This window comes from Labrus mixtus, chromosome 1, assembly GCF_963584025.1.
Source record: "Labrus mixtus chromosome 1, fLabMix1.1, whole genome shotgun sequence".
In the NCBI taxonomy this organism is placed as follows: domain Eukaryota; kingdom Metazoa; phylum Chordata; class Actinopteri; order Labriformes; family Labridae; genus Labrus; species Labrus mixtus.
In genome coordinates this window covers 25,124,656-25,146,489 of record NC_083612.1, presented here as the reverse complement: position 1 = coordinate 25,146,489, position 21,834 = coordinate 25,124,656, and the positions used below count along the sequence as shown (strand labels likewise).

At 40.3% G+C, this 21,834-nt stretch overlaps 2 protein-coding genes across 7 annotated transcripts in view; one reads left to right on the top strand and one right to left on the bottom strand.

Moving 5' to 3' along the window:
* Positions 1 to 501: 501 nt before the first annotated feature.
* On the top strand, positions 502 to 5,210 carry ubl7b (ubiquitin-like 7b (bone marrow stromal cell-derived)). 3 transcript variants are annotated; one of them, XM_061039622.1, is made up of 11 exons: positions 502 to 631; positions 1,138 to 1,318; positions 1,472 to 1,591; positions 1,694 to 1,779; positions 3,428 to 3,512; positions 3,618 to 3,675; positions 3,756 to 3,889; positions 4,109 to 4,158; positions 4,281 to 4,457; positions 4,605 to 4,718; positions 4,861 to 5,210. In XM_061039622.1, exons 1-11 carry the CDS (start codon positions 629 to 631, stop codon positions 4,999 to 5,001), a joined length of 1,149 nt encoding a protein of 382 aa, XP_060895605.1. In that variant the 5' UTR covers positions 502 to 628; the 3' UTR covers positions 5,002 to 5,210. The 3 variants fall into 3 exon arrangements, with proteins under 3 accessions (XP_060895605.1, XP_060895623.1, XP_060895613.1); XM_061039640.1 differs by having other exon boundaries at positions 511 to 631; positions 1,157 to 1,318; XM_061039630.1 differs by having other exon boundaries at positions 618 to 642.
* A 3,957-nt stretch (positions 5,211 to 9,167) lies between these two features.
* zgc:158464 (uncharacterized protein LOC791139 homolog) overlaps positions 9,168 to 21,834 on the bottom strand; it is a 92,396-nt gene continuing 79,729 nt past the window's right edge. For all 4 annotated transcript variants that reach the window (XM_061039480.1, XM_061039498.1, XM_061039490.1 and 1 more), the window contains 3 exons: positions 20,470 to 20,644; positions 20,188 to 20,307; positions 9,168 to 12,606 (listed from right to left, as the gene is read on the bottom strand). In XM_061039480.1, coding sequence (XP_060895463.1) covers positions 12,420 to 12,606; positions 20,188 to 20,307; positions 20,470 to 20,644 — 482 coding nt within the window. In that variant the 3' untranslated portion in view covers positions 9,168 to 12,419. The remainder of the gene's footprint in view (positions 12,607 to 20,187; positions 20,308 to 20,469; positions 20,645 to 21,834) is intronic.

Below are 21,834 nucleotides of genomic sequence, written 5' to 3'. Positions count from 1 at the left end.
TGGACAGATTTAGCCTGTAGCCCATAATATAGAACAAGCACATGTTCTTGCACTTATATAATATCTTGTCTGGATGAATACAGATCTATATAATCTGGGAAGTAGCCTTTGCAATAAATAGCCTACGATTTAAAACACAATACGTTTTTTTCTGTGTGAAGGCTAATTATTAATATTGATTTTTGTTCCCCTGGTATCTCTGATTTTACAAGAATACATTATTAAACTTCTAATTATAATGGGGAAGTATGTGAAATCCCTGACCAATCGTTTGTCTGGAAACACATCTGCCAAAGACATGACACAGCTCGGAAAATCTTGAACGCTGCAACTGGAAAATCAATTGGGGATGTTTTTCTGCTTTACAGAAATAAACATTTTACTGTTCAGACTAGATTGGGGGAAAGTGTGATAAAAAGACACTTTTGTGATGAAATGTGTAAGCTGGAGGAGTTGTTTGTCTTTCTCTGGAAAGATGTTTGGGTTCCCAGCTGAAAATAAAAACAGATTAAAAAGACAATACAGTGACGGACGCTGAGAAGTTGAAAGTCCTTTTGATTGGTCGGCTGAAGTAAACGTCACGCATACCACGTGATCAACCAGGAAGCGTATCGAGTGTCAACAATAAATGGTGAGTGTGCGGTAGGTTGCTTAATAAATATTGCAATTGAATAGGAGTTTCTGTACATTCTTGACCTCGACGTTATAAGAGGGGGTTTGTTAAGAAGCCAGACTATATAAAAATCTCGCGTTAAATTCAGAAAATCGGCAGTATCTTTTAAAACAAAGCTGAGCAGCTAACACTTCTGCTAACACAGCTCGACATGTCATCACTCCAAAGAGAAACATATCAGAGTATTTCTGCGTTTCAAGTGGCCTCTCAAACAATCGTTGAATTATTCCTCTCCGTCTATATCTCTTGCAGTATTTTGTTGTTAATAAATACAGTAATTTGTCCATCTTGAAATGAAACCACAGTTAGGCTTTATACCTTACAACCCATTTAAATTTGTAGCTTTCACCAAGAATTTTCTCAATTTGAATATCGTTTATATCGATTTTCTCTGCATATAACAACAACAACAACAATAATAATAATTATGTTGGCATATGTATGTGCTCTGTTTGTTTTAAAAGGAAGAGATGTCTTCTTCAGACTGGCAGCTGTCTTTGAAGCTGGTGGATCAGCCCAAATCCATCTTCCACTTCCCTGAGATGATGCCAGGGGACGTTTCACCTGGAGGATACAGAGTCGCTACTTTAAAACAACTTGTTGCAGCGCAGCTCTCAGACTCAGTCCCGGACCCAGAACTAATAGGTCCGATTTTAAGGATGTTTTCTGTACATTAATGTGTCTTTGTCCGAAGAAAAATCTCAGCTGTCGTCTGTTTTGTGGATTAATTGATGTATTCAAATCCTCTTTGTGTTACTGTGTTTGTCATGTTCTGGCTCTGTAAATGTTTTGCATCAGAGCTGGTACATTGCGGGAGAAAACTTAAGGATGAGCTAACATTGGATGCCTGTGGGATTCAACCAGGATCCACCCTACACATACTCAAAAAGACTTGGCCAGAGCAAGAGAGCAGTCCAGGTCTGTGTGTTCTTTTTTTAGTCAATCCTTTAAGCTTCATTTTTACTGAAAGCAAAACTGGAAGTGTCAAGGTGAACATGTGTGCTTTTTCTTCTTCTCTAGAGCCTGTGAACAGAGCAAATGCAGCCAGGGAGTTCAGGGTGTTTCATGCCGCTCTTCACTCTCTTAATTCTTCCTACAGAGACTCAGTGAGTAGAAGACACACACACAGTGCCGTGTCCAGCATTGTCCCTCTCCCTCCTGTCTCTTTTAAACTTCAGCAATAAACCTTCTTCTGTAGAGTTTGGAAGCCCATGCCTTTCAAGCTTTCCTCCACTGTGGAGTGCAGAAATGAACTGGGGTGTTTGCACTGTAAGAAAAAATACTTCCTTGACTTGCAGAGTACTTTTGCTTTGGCGTCTGGATATTTGTATGAAGTGACTTTGGTGTAGTCACACTTATGTTCACAGATGTTTTATATTAGATTGGATCATTCAAGATGCTTTTCAGCGCTACGTGTGAACAAGACACGTACAGTCGTTCAAAGAGTATCCTTAATAAGCTGGGAGCTTTCAATGCCCTAAATCAACCAGAGACAGTTGAATTTAGAAAAGCAGCATGTTGGCTTAAGTGATAATTGTAGGGTTCAGGTAGGAATGGCCACATTTTTCTGAGAAGTGGATTGAGAAACAATGGATGGGGTCATTCGATAAACCATTTACAACAAATCATCAGAAATATTTGAACCATTGTCAAAAGGGTACATTATCTTTATGTGTAATCTGATCCATCATGGCACTATTAAATCTGCAGAGTGATACAGAAATTACACTTAAGTCAGATATCAGTGTCATCCATTGATGAACACCAGACATTTATCCTGATTTCAAAGGTTCAAACATACATTGAGGTCTATGGCTGTAGTCTCTATTCTTTTTCTTTTTTTTTCAAAATTATTTTTATTGAGTTTTCTTGGATGCATGTTCACAATTAGATGGCACAACAGCAAATTTGAACCAAAACATCCATAGTAGGTAGATACAGAAATGAGTGTGAACATTAATGGTGTGGGAAAGAACGTACCAAAACCCCACACTCGAACTGTAAAACAAAAGAAGAAGAAGGCATAAGAGTACAAAAACAAACACAAGGACAACAAGCATACAGACAATAGACAGGATAAAACTTATAATTAATCTGCTGAATATGCATCAGTCTAATTGTAGCCCATTTAATTGCTTCACAAAATTAACAAAACTATCAAGTCCTATGAAAGTTCAGAGAGGCACCATTTACAGAATATCTGATCTTTTCCAATTCAAGATTAGACATAATATTATGGATGAGGTGAGTGTGGGTGGAGCAGCAGCATTTTTCCAGTTCAGCAGTATCACCCGCTGTGCCAATAAGGAGGAGAATGCTGGAGCCTTGCGCTGAAGAGTGGTTACAGAAATGTTCACCGGGGTCACGCCAAAAATAGCTGTTAGGGGGCAAGGAGAAATTGTTTTGTTAAATAATTTAGAGAATAAATCAAAGAATGAAGACCAGAAGGGATCTGGTTTAGAACATCCCCAAAACATATGATAAAGGGTTGTAGTCTCTATTTTAAGTATCTTCCACAAGCAGTCATACTGCATACAGTATCTGTACTGTGCCTGTGATGTCACTCATCCCAACATAATCTCAAATCTGTAGTGCACACTATTAATGTACTGATTGTCAAATAATACAGATTTAGTATCACAATTAAAATCGTATCTAAAAAAAGATCTGCCAACTTTTCTACAGCATCAAATGATCATGACTATTAATTCTGCTGATGCCGCTTTACTTACAATGGCTTTCCCCCTCTCTTAGATTTATAAAATGCTGACAAATAAAGAGTCCTTGGACCAGATCATTGTGGCTACACCAGGGCTCAGGTCAGATCCTGTCGCCTTAGGTAAGTCATGCAGAGTTTAAATAATTACTCTTACACCATCGAATTGCAAATGCAAATATGTAAATAGTAACATTTCCCCCCTAACACCCTTAATTATCTGTTCAGGGGTGCTCCAAGACAAAGATCTCTTCGTGCAGTTCACAGACCCCAACATGTTGGACGTGTGAGTGTGACAGATGAAGTGAGCACAGTACAGACACACAAGCGAGAGGTGGTTTTAAGATGTTTCCGTCTGTTTCACAGGTTGATCAGTTCACACCCAGCCCTCGTCAATGCCATCATCCTGGTCCTTCACTCTGTCGCAGGCAGTATGCCGGCTCAGTCCAGTGCTGGCTCATCTCGAAACGTTTCTGCCAGTTCTTACAGTGATATGCCAGGTACGATGCAAAAGACTACTACTTGTGTATTCCCTTTGAAATAAAGTGTACAAAGGTATTTTGAACATATTTTTTTAATTCTAAAGACAGTATCACTATCTATAATAATGTACTGTAGTATTCTTGTCCTGTTGTTTTCCTGTTATTGGTAATATCATGATTTTTTTATTGATCATTTGGATTTTGTTTTGGCTACAAACATTTGTTTTTATCTGGCAGGAGGCTTCATGTTTGAGGGCATGTCTGACGATGAGGAAGATTTCCAGACTGTGAGTCTCTCTGCTTCATACTCAACCTTTGTATTCATGTAGAGAAACATGTCGTGATGGAAGGAGTCATTTTGTTCTGTTGTGATGTGTGTCTTGACACATGTGCTGTAATGCTTTCACAGGGGAGCCCAGCAGGTCCCTCCAGCAGAGCAGGCGCCTCAGCAGGAATGCGTCCAGTGTCTCTGGGCCACAGCGGAGCGACAGGCCCTCGACCAATCACGCAGAGCGAGCTGGCAACCGCTTTGGCCCTCGCCAGCACACCTGACAGCAGCGCAGTCACTCCTACGACTTCAAGCCAGGTGAGATTCAATTACATTTAGGAATTTTATCATTTTTATAAATCACTAACAAACAAATGTAAGATTGAGGTGAGATTTAACACATTCATACAAAACCTGGAAATGTATTAATTTATTCTTCTTTTGTTGAACTGTTCTGTGATTTAGGCGGACCCCTCTAGTAGTGTAGCCCCTATGCCAGCAGGGACCCCAGTCAGTAATGATCTCTTCAGCCAGGCTCTACAGCAAGCTCTGCAAGCCTCCAACATGTCTGCTCTACAGGTGAGGATTCAAACTCACTAACTCCATACTCAGTTCATGAATGTACCTTGATCAAATAAAAATTGGAATATATATGCTTAGTGGTAAAGGATTTGTATTTGTGCATTATCCACTGTTATTGACTGTGTTTTTGTTTTGCCAGGGCCGCTGGCAGTCCCAGATGCAGCAGCTGAGGGACATGGGGATTCAGGATGAGGAGTTGATGCTGAGGGCGCTGCAGGCCACAGACGGTGACATCCAGGCTGCCCTGGAGCTCATATTTGCTGGAGGCCCAGGACTCTGAGCTCATACCTCCATGGACAAAGGCTTTGATGGGGGAGAAATAGAACGTAGCTTACCAGTCCTTTGCTTTGGATATACAGTATACTGGTTCATTTTATTTGTACCCCATTTACCCATGTTCATACAACACCATTTTAGCAGAGCTCCTGAATGTCCATGCCAGTGTCTGCCTGTTAGTAAATACAATTTTTAATAAATTTATCTCATCAATTATTGAGCCTGTTTCCTATTCCTTAATGGTGTACTTAATTGAAAGCCCCTATTTAATGCAATGCAAGCTGAGAATAATTTTTTTTTAATGTCCGCTTGCTTCCTCGGGACAAATGATAAAATAAACATTTAGTGTGTCTTAAATTAGTCTAACCACAGTGTGTCCTCTCTGCCTTTGTAATTATTCTATTTGAACACTAGGTGGCAGTGGAGTAGTTTATTTCCACTCAGACAAAGCAGGGCAATCTTTGCAGACATCCTGCTTGTGTATTTGCCCGTTTCTTCCTCACCCAAATTTAAAATCGTGCTCTTGCTCTGCCCTCTGTTGAACAGTGCTTGAAGACTGGCTGTTTTATTTTAGTTGTGAGATTGCATTCATCAAAGGCAATATGTTTGACAGCAGGTAATATAAAAAAGGAAGGTTGCACAGATAAGGTGAATGCTTGTAACCATCCAGTGAGATGCAGCTGTGCTTGTCAGAGCATTGTTACCATTAGCTGAGCTTATTACAGAGGGCCACATTTGCTTCATCTTGTTGTCTCTCATTAGGACATTTTAGGGAGGACTTATTGTGTGCCCCCCTCTGCTACCTACCGTTCTCCATCTCCAGTAATTGCCCTGCTTAGTTTTATTACTGCATCTGCGAATGTGACAGCTCAATCAGTGGATTGGCCTTTCACGAGCACAGCACCCAAAAACAGGGCTTTGTGTCCGTCTGTCCCCATTACTGTTTTATATGCATGCACACCTGTGGGCAATTTCCACCTCACACTGCCTGCAAGGGTATTTTTTAAATAAAGCTTTTCCATTTTGCCGAATGAAATACTGTCAAAGCTTCGACCAAACAATAGACATTAAACGTGTTGTTGTCTGTCCAGGAAATCAAAAAGGAGACTGGAGGGGTTCTTCTATTAGCTGTGAAGTCAGATGTCGAAACATACATTCACTGGAGTCTGGGCTTTTGTTCTCCTACCACCATCACAAGCGTCGTAACTGCAGCTTTCTGGATAATCTCAACAATTTACTGATGGAAATCATGTGAAGTTGTCATGGCAACACTTGATGGGGTGTGAAATGCTGTCATGCATATGGTATAGAAAAACTGTTATTACACACCATATTAAGGTCTCCTGTTGTGTGAGAGAAGTATTGATTATTGAGTAATCTCTTAGGACTTTTAAGCCTCTAGAGCCACTGTTATGTGGAATGAGAAATGAATATTACAACATTGGAAAAGCCATATATTTTGTGGGTCGTATCGATCGTAATGAGAAAAGAGTAGTTCAGATTTTGACAGGATAACCCTAACCCAATGGACAAAGTACTTGCATAAGAAATGTTTACGGACTGTTTCAAAAACAGTCGTATCTGTTACTCATTTTGTCTGACACCTACCCCGCAGTTACAAGCATACAAAAATACTAAATTTTTCAATCTTGTCACTGATAGTCTTGTTGGCTTTTGTAGGTCATATAGAGGCATCAGTATTTATATCAGTCGGTTTCATAACCAGTTAAAGTCAGAGCATTGTTACCAGTTGAGTAGAACTGTAGATTTTTTAAACAACGACTCAGGCAGTCGTTATAGTAGATGCTGTATGCATGTCTGTAGTTTGAAACCCAGCTGCTTTCTTTGAAAAAAACTACACCAATAAAACAAATAAATGCATCAATGAGAGTAAAGTTACCAATCAGAAGACAAAATCCTTGTGTGTTCATGGGTGTGTTGACTCTTTGGCCTTCTCTTCATTAATGTAAGACCTATGAAAAACATCCAAAGAGAACATTTATTTCAGTAATATTATAGGTTTAAAAAAAACCTAATATATTGTAGGGAAATGTTGCACATGAGAAAAGGGAGTGAATCTTTTGTTTCCTGCATTTTATTCCCAATGCACCTGCAATCACATGTGAACCATCAATTTTGAAGAGCTCAGCGGGAGCAGAAATAATGGACAACACAGGCAAACAGTGGTGTAAGGTCATATCTGTTGAAACATACAAACAGGAAATGGCTTAAACAACTTGGAAAGATTCTCTCCTAATGAATCCAGCTTGGAGCTTTGAAGCTGTCACAAATCTGCCCAATTACTCCCACAGTGACCCCGGATTCAGGTAATGAGAAAGGTTTTGCACCATGTCATTATATACAATATGTTAAACCAATAGAAATCATCACAGCCAGACCTTTTGAAACAGTGTAAAAGCTCCTCTAATCAAGCCTTCACAGACAGGTTGAACAATACTAACACTATTCTCTGCAGATGAATTCTTCCGACGTGCCAAAGGAGGAGGAAGGCTACGGGGTGGGTATAATGCCCTCCATCCGCTTTTGTTTTTCTGAAAGGAGGCAACCCACGTGTTATTAACATAAGGTCTGCTACCTGAGATTGCTTTCTGCCTGCCGTGACTGAGCGGAATATGAAATGAGCTCCTGATGGACATGAGGCCATTTCATCCCCCTTGTGGCCCATTCATTGCTTTCAAGCCATGCTTTTTATTCTTCCCTTCTTCTTCTTCCTCCAGTGCTCTTTTGGTCCACAAAAGCGTCTTTGATGCATTTCATCCCAGGTGCTTTAACTCTTGATGGAGCTTTTCTTGTGGAGAACAGAGCTGCAGCAGAGAGAGAGAGAGAGATGCAGAGAGCTTGCACAAATGGAGTTAGAATGAATAGACATAGAGAAAGTCAGCTGGTTAATTTAAAGTGACCCGTGTAAGTAAATCCAAAGTTATCCAGTGTTTAACAATGAAAGTTCCTGTCTCTCTTCAGCTGTCCTATCCAATAAGGGCAAAAATTGCCCAAAAATGTAACTTTAAAAGAAACACAAACACATAAGTATTGTTTGACTCAGAGTCATCATAATATAAAAGGGCTCAGTGCACAAAGACAATTGTGGCTGCAGTTTCCCTGTCAGGGAAAAAAAATAACAAAATCGTCAAAGTCTGGCTGTCACTTTCTGGAGAAACCAAACTTTATGTGTGTGCATTTAATATTCCTCTGACTATCAAACAACTCAAGAGGCTGTGAATGTTCCTCTCATCACACCTCTGTCCTTGCTCTTCCTCAGCGCCTGACAGAAGTTTGTGGCCAACAAGAGCTTTTTAGAAACTTTTTGGAACAGTGAAGCGGTTCTGACAGGAGTCTCAGCTGGTACAATTCCAGTTTATTTCTTTAGAATAATTACTTGCATAACCTAGACAGTCTTTTTTATCAGTGGAAAATCCCAACATGCAAAATGTTCCTGTTTTATATACAGGCAAAAAAAAAACAACTAATTGGATTTAAAATTAAGATTTAAAATTAACTTCAAATGAATTTGAACTCCTGTTTTATTTTCTTTTAATCAGAGATCTTACAGGAAACTTCTCGTAAGATAAGAAGAACATGAATTTCAAGATCCATAAAATAGTGTTACCATTGTAAATAATCTTCCGCATTTCTTCTTCCTCTTTGTTGGATGAGAACTTTCCCCTAAATCTGCTACCTGAGGCAAAGACTTGTTTTAAATGCCAAGAATGATGTATGACTCACACTTCACTTAATTTATAGGCCACTCAAAATAGCCTGCATGCATAAAATGCTGCAACAAATACTCTCTGAAAAAGACTAGAGATGTGATAACTGGAAACAGAGAAGCTTATTGTACTGTTGAAAATATGACCCAGCAAGCTTCAGACACGTGCACATACAGTAAAACAACATCAGCAGGATGAACAGGACTGTGCTACAAAGTGGATCAATAAAGGACAACAAGTGCTGGAGTACTGGCTTGATAATAGCTCCAGCATTCTGTCCTTGACTCAAACAATGGCCGCTCTTCACCGTCGATGGAAGGGCTTCACCATGGAAACAGGCGAGGGGGAAGACACAGTAAGCAGCTTTACTGAATAATTGTTTGCCTTGTTGTAAGAACACAACGACAGCCGAAAAAGAAACTCTGAAACATGAAATCACACGTTAACTCATAAACCCAATTTTATTTCTTTTGAACCTTGATGCTCTGTCCCCATACAATACATTCAGTATATACATTTGGCCATGAGGGACTGTACAGAGATATGTTATAGTAGTGCATACATACGTGGCATGAAAATGTACACAAAGGAAACTCATACACAAGATACTCACAAGTCAATGGCTGATGGTTGCTCACACCAACACACACATACCCAGCCACACATTGTTTCAAGCATGCACAATTGTGTGTGCGCACACATACACACCCTTTAAGACACTTCTGAGGGAGGAGAAGGGCTCATTCAGGTTCTCAGAATAGAAACACAAGAACAAGAAGAGTGTGTCTGCTGATTGCAGTGAATCTCCCCCCCTCCCCCCCCCCGTCAGAACACCATCCCCTCCTCTGCCTCCCCTTCATTCTCATCTTCCCTTTCTCCAAAGCTAAGGCCTCGCTCTCTCTAGGCAGTGCGGCCATCATAAGCAGGCTCTTCCCTTTAGTAGAGTAATACTCATCAGCAGCAGTAACTAAGTAAGGAGCCTCTACTGTCAACATTTGATCACAGGGAAGAATTCTCATACATCACACATAGTTTATTTATTTAATTTGTATTTTTTCTTAGGATAACCTCTCTCTTGAGGAAACACATAGGTCCACTTCAACTAAATACTTTTCCTTAATAAAGCTGCAGAGGTTGTCTATTACATGGACAGACACCCTCACCTCACATACTCATCTAATGACAGCAGCATCTGTCTGCTCACTTACTGCACCAGCAAAACAAAAGTCTGCTTACATCCCATTTTTTTCTGCTTCGTCTTCACAGGCTGTTCTGCTGATTAAATCTAGCGGACATTTTTGCACCATCATGTTTGTCATAAACATTTGGTGGAGGCACACTCTCCAATCATTTTCCCTTCAATGACTGTAGGTTAAAGTTGCATAGCACATAGCGGAGTAATGTGAAAGCAAAAAAGGAACCTCTCTTTGTTTAAACAGATGTCATGCTCTTGAAGGTCCGTAGTGTCAGTTACTTTTAGTTTGGACCAAGCCCTCCATAAAATTAAAATCTTTCTGGGATTTTCTGAGTATACCACAGAATTCAGCATACTTTTTCCTTTGTAGAGACATTTTGATCATATGAGAATTAGATACTCTCATTAGACTCACTTCATGGTGTGGACAGTATCAGTATCTGACATCACTGAGTGTGATACATTTTTCAAAAGGGGAAAACTACAGAAGTTTCAATAGTGAAGTCAATGAGGAAGTTTCTCAAACCTGCATTCTCTTTAATGGCCAGCAGGGGGAGACTGCACTTCTCGAATGGCCATTCCTCTTACTAGATTTTCCAAACTCATAAAAAACTTCCAAATCAATTTATGATCTTAGTCTCATGTTTCTTCAATACAGCATGATGTTTTTTTAAGTTACTGTCTCATTTAAAGTACAGACTGAATATAAGAGGAATCCATAATTTGAGAGTGATAGGGCTGAATTCATATTTGTTTTACAGGAGGGAGAAAAATGCTGAAACCCAAAGAGGTTCAAGCCAAGGCTGTCACCAGTTTGTACCAGCAAGGTTCAAAAACAACAGAACAGAACTCAGGACTCTGTGCACACATTCGCATTTACATACACATGAAAACACTGTTCATTCTTACAACATTCTCACATGTTCGCACATCTGTTAGTAAAGGAGAGATGATAGGGATTTGAATGCTAAGGTATGGTAGCTATCTGTTATTATTCAGGCTGCGGTGTGATTGGTCCAGTGGGAAAATGCGATCATCTCTCACCCAAGGTTTGACAAACCCTTTGGGCAGGAGACGCTGTGACCCGCGCCCCAGGCCACCTAGGCAAACGTGCACAAAGCAGTACTTGATGAACAAAAATGCAAAGCACCATAGTTTAACAGGTTGGAAAAGTCCCAAAAAACACGATCACATCTGCACGGAACAATGAGGGCAAGGAGTAACACATCAATTATAGTTACCCCAGAATAAATTACAGTCACAGAACAATCTTTAAAAGCAGAATTGGAAATCAGCTGATCTAGCGGACTGATTCGACCCATGCATTATAAGGCATTAACCAAACATTTGTTACTGACATCACACTGTTTCATATTAATGACTTTACATACAACTGCTGATCTGAAAAATCTGCTTGTTTTCATAATCAAAATCTTGTATTAATTGTATTCAGAAAACATATTCCTAAAACCTATGACGCAATTGTGAGGGAATTGGGAATGTAGAAGGGAAGACAGATCGATGTCTGCAATCCCATTGTACCTATTGATCTGCAGATGGGTGAATGAAATGGATTTTCTGAGGTAGACAATGCAGGCATATTTCATTCTCCCGATGCAAAGCCGTTCTAAGCGGGGCTAATTTGGTCCATTTGGACAGGCTCTGGTCTCCGGCCTTAGCCAATTGTACTGTGTCAGATGGGCTGACCCATCCATCATGCTCTCCTGCCTGTCTCACCAAGATGCTACTTACACTGTCATTGGTGTGATACACCCACTCAGTGATGGATAGCAGACAACATGCACTATGACAAGATAGAGATATCAGACTGTGCGGCTCACAGGCCTGTTATTCCACACAGCTGGGGACACACCATTCATACAGGGCCTCTTTATTCAATATCCTGCCCACTGGATGGGGCCCATGTGGACGATATCCCTCAACATGCCTCATAAATGTCGTTTCCCTTATATGACTCTTACCATCTTCAAGTCCCCTCGCTAACAATTACAGTATCAACCGAGCCTAACCAAATGAGTAAAACAAACTTGTTCAAACGCAATATTTATGACGCTCTCTCTTCTGAAAAAGGTACAACAATCTCATAATAAACAGCTCACCCATGTAACAAATGTAACAATGCTGTACCTTTCTTTTTCTTTGAGTGTTAAGTGCTAAGGGAAGTCAGCTCCAGAATCAATGAAATGATGCTCATCAGATAATCAGTCTGTGTATGTAAGAAAGTGGGTGTCTGTCATAAATTAAATAAAATAAAATAATAAAGACTTCTCCATTGAGTCTGTGTGTTTGAAGTAGGCCTTCAGCACAGGTCTGGAATCTGTCGGCCAGTGAGGTGAGTCAGGATCAGCAGTATTGGGACACAACTGTTCATTTTCCCATGAGCCTACATGGCTGTGTCCAGAGGGACAGGAAGTGTGGAGCCACAGGGTGGCCCAGTGAGAGCTGCAGGGGCTGACCGCTTGCAGGTGACCCAGAGCACTATAGTGTCCTGATGGCTACAGGGTAGAGTAGGGACATGTGTTCAGCTCCCTTGATGGGCAGCTTGCGGGTGGAGTAGAAATTAATAATCTCAGGCACACTGTCGAAAGGGCAGCTGTTCTGGCCAAGGATGTACTTGTTTTCCTTCGTCCGTGACAGCTTCATGTGCATAAAGCCCTGGCTGCTCCTGGGGACAGCAGAAGAAAAAAAAGAGAGGGACAGAAAGCATGGTGTTAGTTCAAAAATGAATCAACAACAAAATAACCCTGGAACTCAAGAAGCGTTTTCCCCACAACCATTATGAAAAGTCAACAGAACACCTTAAATGACAAGGAGCCTTTTTGGAATTTTCATCTCAACTAATGGGTGCCATCTAAACTGTATGTATCCAGCATCATATCTACACAGCATAATAACAACATACAGGTTTTTAATTACAGTGATAACGTGGATGTTTGGAAGGTATAATATTTACAATGTCATCCTTCTTAATTTTGCATGTTAGCTTGCTGGTTTTGGCTGATAAACAACTAACAACTAAGTCAAGCTGGAGGTGGTTTGAATGTCACATATTTTAAAAGTGCTCATAAACCAAATAGTAAAAAACCCCAAAACAACATCTTTGACCTGATGGACACACTCAAGGGGGGAGTCAACGGATTATTTAAATCCAAAGAACTACATCCTCTCGGGAACATGAATTTATCTAAAAAACAACAACTCATCATACAGATGTTTAGCTGGATTAGATACAACTTTGGCTAGCATTTGGTGCTACATAAAAGGGGAGGGCATCATAAGAATTCATGCTGTATAAAATTTCACAGCAATCCACTGCATAATTGTCAAACTATTTCACACTAGACAGAAGTGTTGACTCAATCTACTGTCACTACCGTACCTTAAGCTATGTCGCCATCATGGTAAGTTACTAACAAGTATGCAAGGAGCCAGAACATATTGGGATACTAAACAGGTAACCCCTCCCAGACAGCTCCTCTGTCTTTACCCCTGCAGTAGATGCTCCCTACAGTATGCGACAAATCTTCTGAAAGCTGGATTACCTCTGCTAACTTTGGCTCTGTCTGGGGAGAAGACTAAAAGGCAGGTTGCTTAAGGTGCTGGATTTCACATGCAATGCATAAGTATGAGGCTAATGAACTCCTGGGATAAATCACTTAAGCACCAGCAATAAATGCACAGCAAATTAAAAGCTCCCTGTGTGTTCTCGGGAGCCTTCGATCAATACATTTTACAGCTTGCCAGTAATCTGCTGCTTTAAAATACAAAATTCCTTTTTTGGGGTTTAAGTGATGCTGCCGAAAGCTTTCACATAAGAACTGATACAGAACTAATGGTCCATATATTCTGCTATAAATATACTGTTATGATTTTTTTGTCTTTACCCGAATAAATTAATGTAATAGCTTTTTCAATCAGCGGCTAATGCTACAACAAGTTATGAATGTTGTAAGCTAAAGTACTTTGCATTTATTTGCTGCAAGTGGGCATTATGGTCTGTCATCGACCTAATGTGCTGCAGTTTTTGCAGCTCACAAAACCTTATCCCTTCTGTTTTATTCAAATATTTGGTTGATTAGACCTCAGCACAAGTAATTTACAGTGAAGACAAGGTTGTCAGAGTGTTGATGGGGTCAACTTCTTTCATCACATACCATACCATGCCCACTTTTCAGAGTATTTGTTCACAATCAATGTATTATTTATTAGATTCATGAATACTCAGGTCGATGAATTAAGACAAAAATGAAGTGAATCCATACTCCTGAGATCAGAGACTCTAAATATATGCACATAATGGTGGATATGCCCATTATCTGTGATGAACAGGAGCAAGACCTTGGCTTAAGGCACCTTTAACTTAAAGCTTGTCCATTCTTTACTTATCTCGTAATTGCATGTGTAAATCCTAAGGATGTGTCCTCTCCCTGATGCACACTGAGAAGCCGGCACAGAGATAACACTGAAGTGGAGGGGGGAAAGCTAAGAATGTACAGGGTTCAATCTAGGGACATCCATCAGGACTAAGAATTCATTTAAACTGAGAAATTTTGATCCTTCCTGTGAGATTATGCCTTATTATAACACAGGAGACCATCCTTTCTAAAATAGTAGTGTAATCATTGTTAGAACAAAAATCAGATTCATGGATTATGAAGTATTAGAAAGCATGTAGAAAGATGATGGCAAATATTTTAAATGCTTTAACGATAAGATTATTTAAAGGCGAACATGGGGTGAAATAGCTGCAGGCTTGTTGAGCTATTACACTGAAGTAAACACAACTATCAGACTTTTCCATTACTGCACCTTGGGCCCTGGAATTTGAGCATGTCATTAACAGATTCATCATGATTTGAGGAGAGAGGGGCGGATTTCCCTCGCCACAGGTCTCTGCAATTCTACCAAATCTGCGAGTGGTGCCAGGAGAGCTCTTATTAAAAAATCCTCCCTGCAAAATGCATCTGATGAGTCGTCACGTGGAGCGCTGGGAGACAGTGCCAGGTTACACAGTGCCACACTTAAAAAGGCAAACACATCAATAGCATCATTTTTAGATTCCCTACTGATTCTCCAGTGTCTGCTCAGGGCTAACTCATCATGTTACACTCCTGTAGAAACAGGAAGCAAGACCAGCGAGCAGTGCGGCAGGGCTGCTGATAAAATGCATATGAGACTATTTTTGTGGGCTTTTGTTGTCTAATCAAGATGAATCTCAGAGGGGAGGTCTGCTGTCCTGTTTATTGAAGTTTATGACTTTGATTTGAACCCCATGGACCTCAGAGCAGGAAAAGCATGACAGCAATCACAGCTTATCTCCACCTTCGACATATTGGATTGCTCCATGAATGATGCTCTCACTGTTATGAAAAGAAAAGTAATCCGCACCAAGATAATGATCCTGGACAGACGAGATGACCTTATTAAGCATCAGGACATCAGATATCGTGTTCTGTAAGAACCACTGATGAAAAATTGATTTTATTGGGGTTTTATAAAACAACACAGACAACTCATGCTCTTAAAGAGAGAGGAGGGAAATATCACATGCTGTTTTAAAATAAATTACTCATATAAGAAGCTCTGGGTGACTTCTGCTACCAACAGAATATTTGTTTGGGACTGCTCTTGATCGTTAATTAAAGGGTTAAATGTCTAGTTAAATTCCAGGTCCTAAAAATGTTTATACTAATGCAAAGCATGGTGTAGTAAATGAAGCAAACTAGGAAGTTTGAGAACCAAAGCCTGTCATCTAAATTCATCTAAATAAAATAACACTGAACTATTTGGCTTACAAAACTGCAAAAGAAAAAAAAGGGAAAGAAAAGAAAGTTTGAAAATTGCTTTTGGTTTGAGATAGTCATTGTCTTTTCTGTGACACATGAAGGAAATCGGAACCTTTCTGTCCAAACATAATCAAAGAGACACAATAAAAGCATGATGTGTCTTTGAAAGAGAAATTGCAGGTGCTTTACGGTTCTTTCAATTGGCCATTAAGTTTCCTTTTGTCTGTGTTCAGGCATCAAACAGATCCTCTTGGGAAAGATATTCTTCTTTTTTTTTCACTAACAATTTCTCTGCTCAGCTGGGGGGACAAATGCTGTGCCGCGTTCTGTCGTGATGTGAGAAACAGGATGACAATATGCTCTGAGAGACTTGAGAAGGTTTTACTATGTTTCAAATACCTAAAGGGGTTTCTCTCTAGGAGGGGAAACAAGGAGAGAAAGAGGGCTGCGAGGGAAAAAAACAAGGGTTAGGAGGGCATAATAGACAGAAAATGCTTTCTGTCAGGACAGAGGACTCTGGAGGCTGGAGGTCTCAGCAGCGCCTGTCTTTATCAATAATGCAATACACATGCGTGCCACCTCATGGCCTTATACATTTTTCAGCGACCTCAGACATGGAGGATCTTCACCTTGAGTTTTCACTCATTTTCAGAGGCAGCTGGAGAGACGAGCTCATGTGAGCATGCTGAACTCAGAGTTAACCCTGACAGCAGTACGGTGACACCTGTCATCGTCATGAATCTGGCTGCTGACTGTTTTCTAGGTTTGAATTGATGGACACCAAAGGGAATATATGTGAAACTCTGTGACACCAGGGAGCTCAGTCACACAAATATACATAATATGGATTTAAAAACAGAGAGCGGCACTATGTTTCAAGAGACATTCTCCATGTTGTTTCTTTTGGCCACTTTCTCCATCTGCAAGTAGTTTCTGTCATCTATTCAGCTATCACATGCACTTCCTTCTTATTAGTTGCAATTCTATTACAACAAGTACAATCCATCACTCTAAGAAAAACAAACTGAATGTGTGCAGAAATTAATTAGTATTGATGCAGAGATTAAGAAGTAGAACTCTTCACATTAGAAAGGTACAAATGCCCAAGCATGCTGACATGCCTGTTTTTTAGGAACTAATGACTTTTTGAGAGTTAAAGCTTTCTAAACACCAACTTTCCTGTTAAAATGGTGTTTAGAAATGGAGTGTGAGTGTGCTCAGCGACATAAACCTGTTTTCAAACCCTTTCCATGTTGATAAATAATACATAGTTTTTGAGTTCCAGCTTTGTGAACTCAAAAGTTGAGAGTTGTGAACCCTCTGAGTCTTGCCTCTGCAGCTCTCATGGGGCTGAAGAAGTCCAGACTTCCACAGATGAAATTCAATCCCCTATCTAGTGCACTTCAGATTTTCACTTGAGACAATAATGCTTCAGTCCAAGGTGTTTGCCCTCATCAGTGCTAACAGGATCAACTGTGAGGGTTGCCTGAGGCACACATAAAGTAAGGGCATGCTTAGGCCCACCAGTGCCTCCCTGAATCCCATTCTGTTTAGGACCAAAAAAAAGCTTGAGGCCAGCCCTGGAGTTCCCACTTGACAGAGAGGGGAAGTGTACTTCTGCTGGCCTAGCTGAGTCGTAGAAATTACATACTTTTTTTTCTGCAGCAATAGTCACATAATTCACAGCTATAGCTATCCTTTTTTACCTCTCAGTGTGACAAACAGCGATTAAAAGTGTCACAAAGTGTCATCCATTGACTTGCTTTTGCCCTGTGGCTCAAGGAGACAGGAATAGTCGAGAAGTCTGAATTCATTTGCACACATATTTTGGGCATGAAACCCACACTGAGTTGACTTTTTTATGTTAGAAAAAAGCTCTACTGTCTTCACTTCCCTACCATCTGCTCTAAGAGTGCAGCTCATTATTGAGGGTCGGCTGGACAGCTTTGGGATGTGAGAGTCTACTCCTCGACCAAACCCGGAGAGATTATTTTTTTATCATACACAAAAATGTCATAATGTATTTATCATACATACCCTTTTCATCTGAATATAACTTATCATGCCTGGTTGAGTTTAATAGATATCCAAAGAGTTCAGCCACATAACTTTCAGTAAATATCCACTGTCTGCTTTTCTCCCTTTCCAAAAACTTTATTCATTTACTTTATCTAGCAATCTGTGTTTTTATTTCAGTGGCTAAGCCCACAGTTTTAGGTAATCCTCCTTTCAGCAAATTAGAGAGATAAGTGTTTTAATTATCCAAAGCTTCACACAAAATATGATTACATGTTCATGGTTCCTACAAACTAATCTCTCTACATGAAAACTTTTTTTTAATGAGGCCTTTCTTCCTAAGGTATAATATGTCTGTTTAATAGTTAACATTTATCTCTGAAATGTAAAAATGCCACTAACTATGCTATACAAGCTGGATCCTCATCATGTGTCCTTATTTAATCAAAGATGTATTTTGGGCCTTTTTAAGTCCACGTTGTACTTTCTATTCTTATCTCCAGTATTAAATCATGTATTTTCACACATAACTATATATCACCTGTGATACCATAACCAGTGGATACCTTTTAATTATGAAACCATGAAATTTTATTTTTGTTTCACATCTAGGGGAGGATTTTCTGCCAGCAGAGTCTAAAAGATAATTAACATTAACATCCCTTTTTAGACCAGTGGCAATTACTTTTTCTCAGAAACTGTCAATTCCTGATTACAAAAGAGACTTAAATAAAGATATTAGGGCTATCAAATTATTTTATAATCGAGATGAATTACAAAATTTCAATTGTTAATCGAGATTGTCCAATTTTTTTTCTGGTAGATCGAAGGTTACAGCATAAACTTAAGTGTAGAAAAAGGAAGTCATTATGGAGGAAAAAACTAAATAAAAACATCTGAACAGTAAACAAGTGAAATGTTCGATGTCATAAGGTGGGTTTGACTTTTTACTGATCAACTGAGCTTTCTAAAAGTTGCTGTGTTGCTCTTTTTCCATCACTGTGACTACAGGGAGACACTGCAGAGGAGTATCCACAATGCGCCTAAAGGGACAAAATAAAAAAACGGGAATTCATTTGAAACCTTAATTAATTGTCATTAAGTAGTAAATGCTGACAGCCCTACTAAATATACAGCTTTAAGTAGTCAACAAGTTCTATTAGTTTGTAGTGAAGCAGTGCTGCAGCACTGCATTTTGTGAATCAGTGAGACAAAGAAAGAAGCAGTCACAGAAGTATAAGCCCATGATCATTCCCTGAGACTGAATATTAGACAGGCAGTCAACTACATTGGCATGAAGGGATTTGGAGCAGTAAAAGCATTATGTTTCCCTGCCAAGATATATCAGCCTCCAGCAAGAGGAGCTGTGTGTAATAACAAAGGCTAATCAATGTCTCTTAGCATATTAAAGTTTCATATCATATGAAAGTCGTCGAGGAGTTAAGGAGATTCTTGTACATGTCATACTGGTGAGTATGCCTTGAAATGAAAAATTGGCTGCTTATGATCAAAATGTGAAAAGACCACTTGTCAACAAGAACACTTTGGCTTGAAAGCTGATGGCGTAAGAATATTTCTGCAATGTGTCTTGGTTTTTAGAGGACCAGACATTTCTGGTTTTGTTTGACATGGTAGTTTTGGCATCTGGGACCTATCATAGGTGGCAAAAATCATTATATCAAACCCGCCAAAGATTAATGTTATTAACGTTATCAATTCAAACTTTTGGTGGCATTTGTGTGCAGACTTATCTTTTTCTTAAGTCTGCTGATTTTGCACCGCCCTGCACCTTAGTGATGTGCGTATAACTACCTCCTTTTTCTTTCCGTCATTAAAATAATGAACGTGACTGTACTACGGGCACCAAGCTTAAGCTAACCCTTACCAAGTGACATCAATCAAAGTGGTTCCTTTGAACCCTCTGCTGGACACGGCAGGGGTCAGAGGTCACTGATGAAGGGCACTATTAACTGTGTTGTGGGCTCATCAGGAAATCAAGGAGTTGACAGTGTCAGAGGGGTTACCAGAGGAAGGTGGAGGAACAGGGACGGGGAGGATGTAGGTGGTGTGAAGAAAGGCAGAGTCAGCAGACTATCGGGGCACAGGTAGACAAGGACCTTTGTGAGCCAGATGTTAGATTCACCCACATTGTGTAGCAAGCACGTGTAGTGCTACAGTTTTTCGGCTCTGCATGTTTTTGGAGTACGCGTATGTGTGTGTATGTACAGACAGTAGGATTTTTGACACTTATTCTGTGTTCAAATCAAAGAACGATATGCTTTTGCTCTCTTTAACATGTACCTGATTTTCTTAGCTCTGACCTTTAAGCAGGCCAATATTATGGAGCATTTCTAATTATGATTCACCCAGCTGCCATGTGCACTAGTGTGTCTGATAATACTGTTTGTCGCTTCCTATTTAGCACAAAATAGTGTTGTCCTTACTTAAGGGAGAGGGAGTAGTCGTTCTTGCTGGTCTCGCTGTTTCTCACCAGGTAGCTGGCCTCCTTACACAGCCTGAGCAGAGATTCAGCATCTGTTCGACTTATCGCTCCATGGTACCAGCTACAGGGAACAATAGGAACAGAGGATCAACAATGAAATGTTGAGAATAAGCAGAACATTTCAAAAGGAATTGAAAACAGTAATGGTCTAAGCTGCGTGGGCACAAAACAGACTAAATAGCCAACATAAATTACAAGAAAGGAACACAAAGACCAGACTCACAACTGGCTCTCTAGGGGCATGGAGGGGTCAATACGCTCCCCGAGAGAAGAGCTGCAGTGGTCCAGTGAAGACAATTTGGTGTTGACCAGACAGCCACTGGAGTGTCGCTGCAGCGGGCGGGTTTTACCGTCCTTTGTAGGCGACATGCGAGATTTCTCCACTCCATCAAACTGAACTGTAATAAAAGGAAAATGAAACAGCCGGAGCTTTAATGTTGTAAAAGAATAATGGATATTTTAAAATAGTTAAAGCTTTTACAGATACATTCCATTTCAGATATTGTTATTAAAAGTTGGTAAAGCTGGTGTGCTTAACAGAGGGTAGACATTCTAAAATGCTAGGGCATGAATTGCCAATAAAGTCTCCACTTAACTTTACAACAGCAATGAGGTGTGTGTGTGTGAGAACAGAAAGCAGGTTGTGCTTATGCATTCACAGTCACACACAAAAGCAAACACACACTCAAACACAAAGTGTCACTCTGTGTAACTCATCCAAATGAAGGACATGTACACACAGTGGAGGAGGCATAAATCAATCCTTTCACCTGTGTACATACACGGCAGTGAGAACACACACACAACACACACACAAACTTCCTCCTCACCACTCCAACACTCACTCATGCATCATTTGCACGTATACCCACACAAATCCCACGCACAAGTACTGAGAGTTAAACATTAAATTGGCTTTTCAAAAATCTCACGCTCTACTGTGGATGCGATAAGCTCCCTTAGTAGCCTCACAGAGATGTGTTTGATGGTGTGTGAAAGGGCTGGAGGTGACCATGACATGACTGGCAGAGGTCACTGGGTGAATTCGCAGCCAATCAGCACGCAGAAAAAACATTTGTAGTTATTTACAAAAGCTATCATGAGAGGAGAAGATAATGTGCAGAAGGACATGTGAAAGTGAATTCTTTGGAGAAGGAGCAATGTGGTCGCCTATGTGTTTGTACATGCGTGTTTTAGACATTTTTTATCCATCCATCGCTGTAATGGCTGTCACAGCACCCTCGGCTTTGGATAGAACGATTTAGAGCCACTGACACGCTTCATGAGCAATAACTGCAACACCTTCATGACAGGCTTTTGCCTGAGATTTTTGTCTGCTTAAAGGTTTGAGAACAAATCAAAGTTGAGCCTTTGATGGAAGGAGTTCATGGTTTATGAGACACACGCACGCACGCACGCACGCACGCACGCACGCACGCACGCACGCACGCACGCACGCACGCACGCACGCACGCACGCACGCACGCACGCACGCACACACGCACACACACACACACACACACACACACACACACACACACACACACACACACACACACACACACACACACACACACACACACACACA

Excerpts from the sequence above, each read along its gene's own strand:
- ubl7b (XM_061039622.1), top strand. Across the intron at positions 3,890-4,108 it reads TTCTTACAGTGATATGCCAG|GAGGCTTCATGTTTGAGGGC; the intron begins GTACGATGCAAA and ends TTTATCTGGCAG. Across the intron at positions 4,458-4,604 it reads CTCCTACGACTTCAAGCCAG|GCGGACCCCTCTAGTAGTGT; the intron begins GTGAGATTCAAT and ends TCTGTGATTTAG.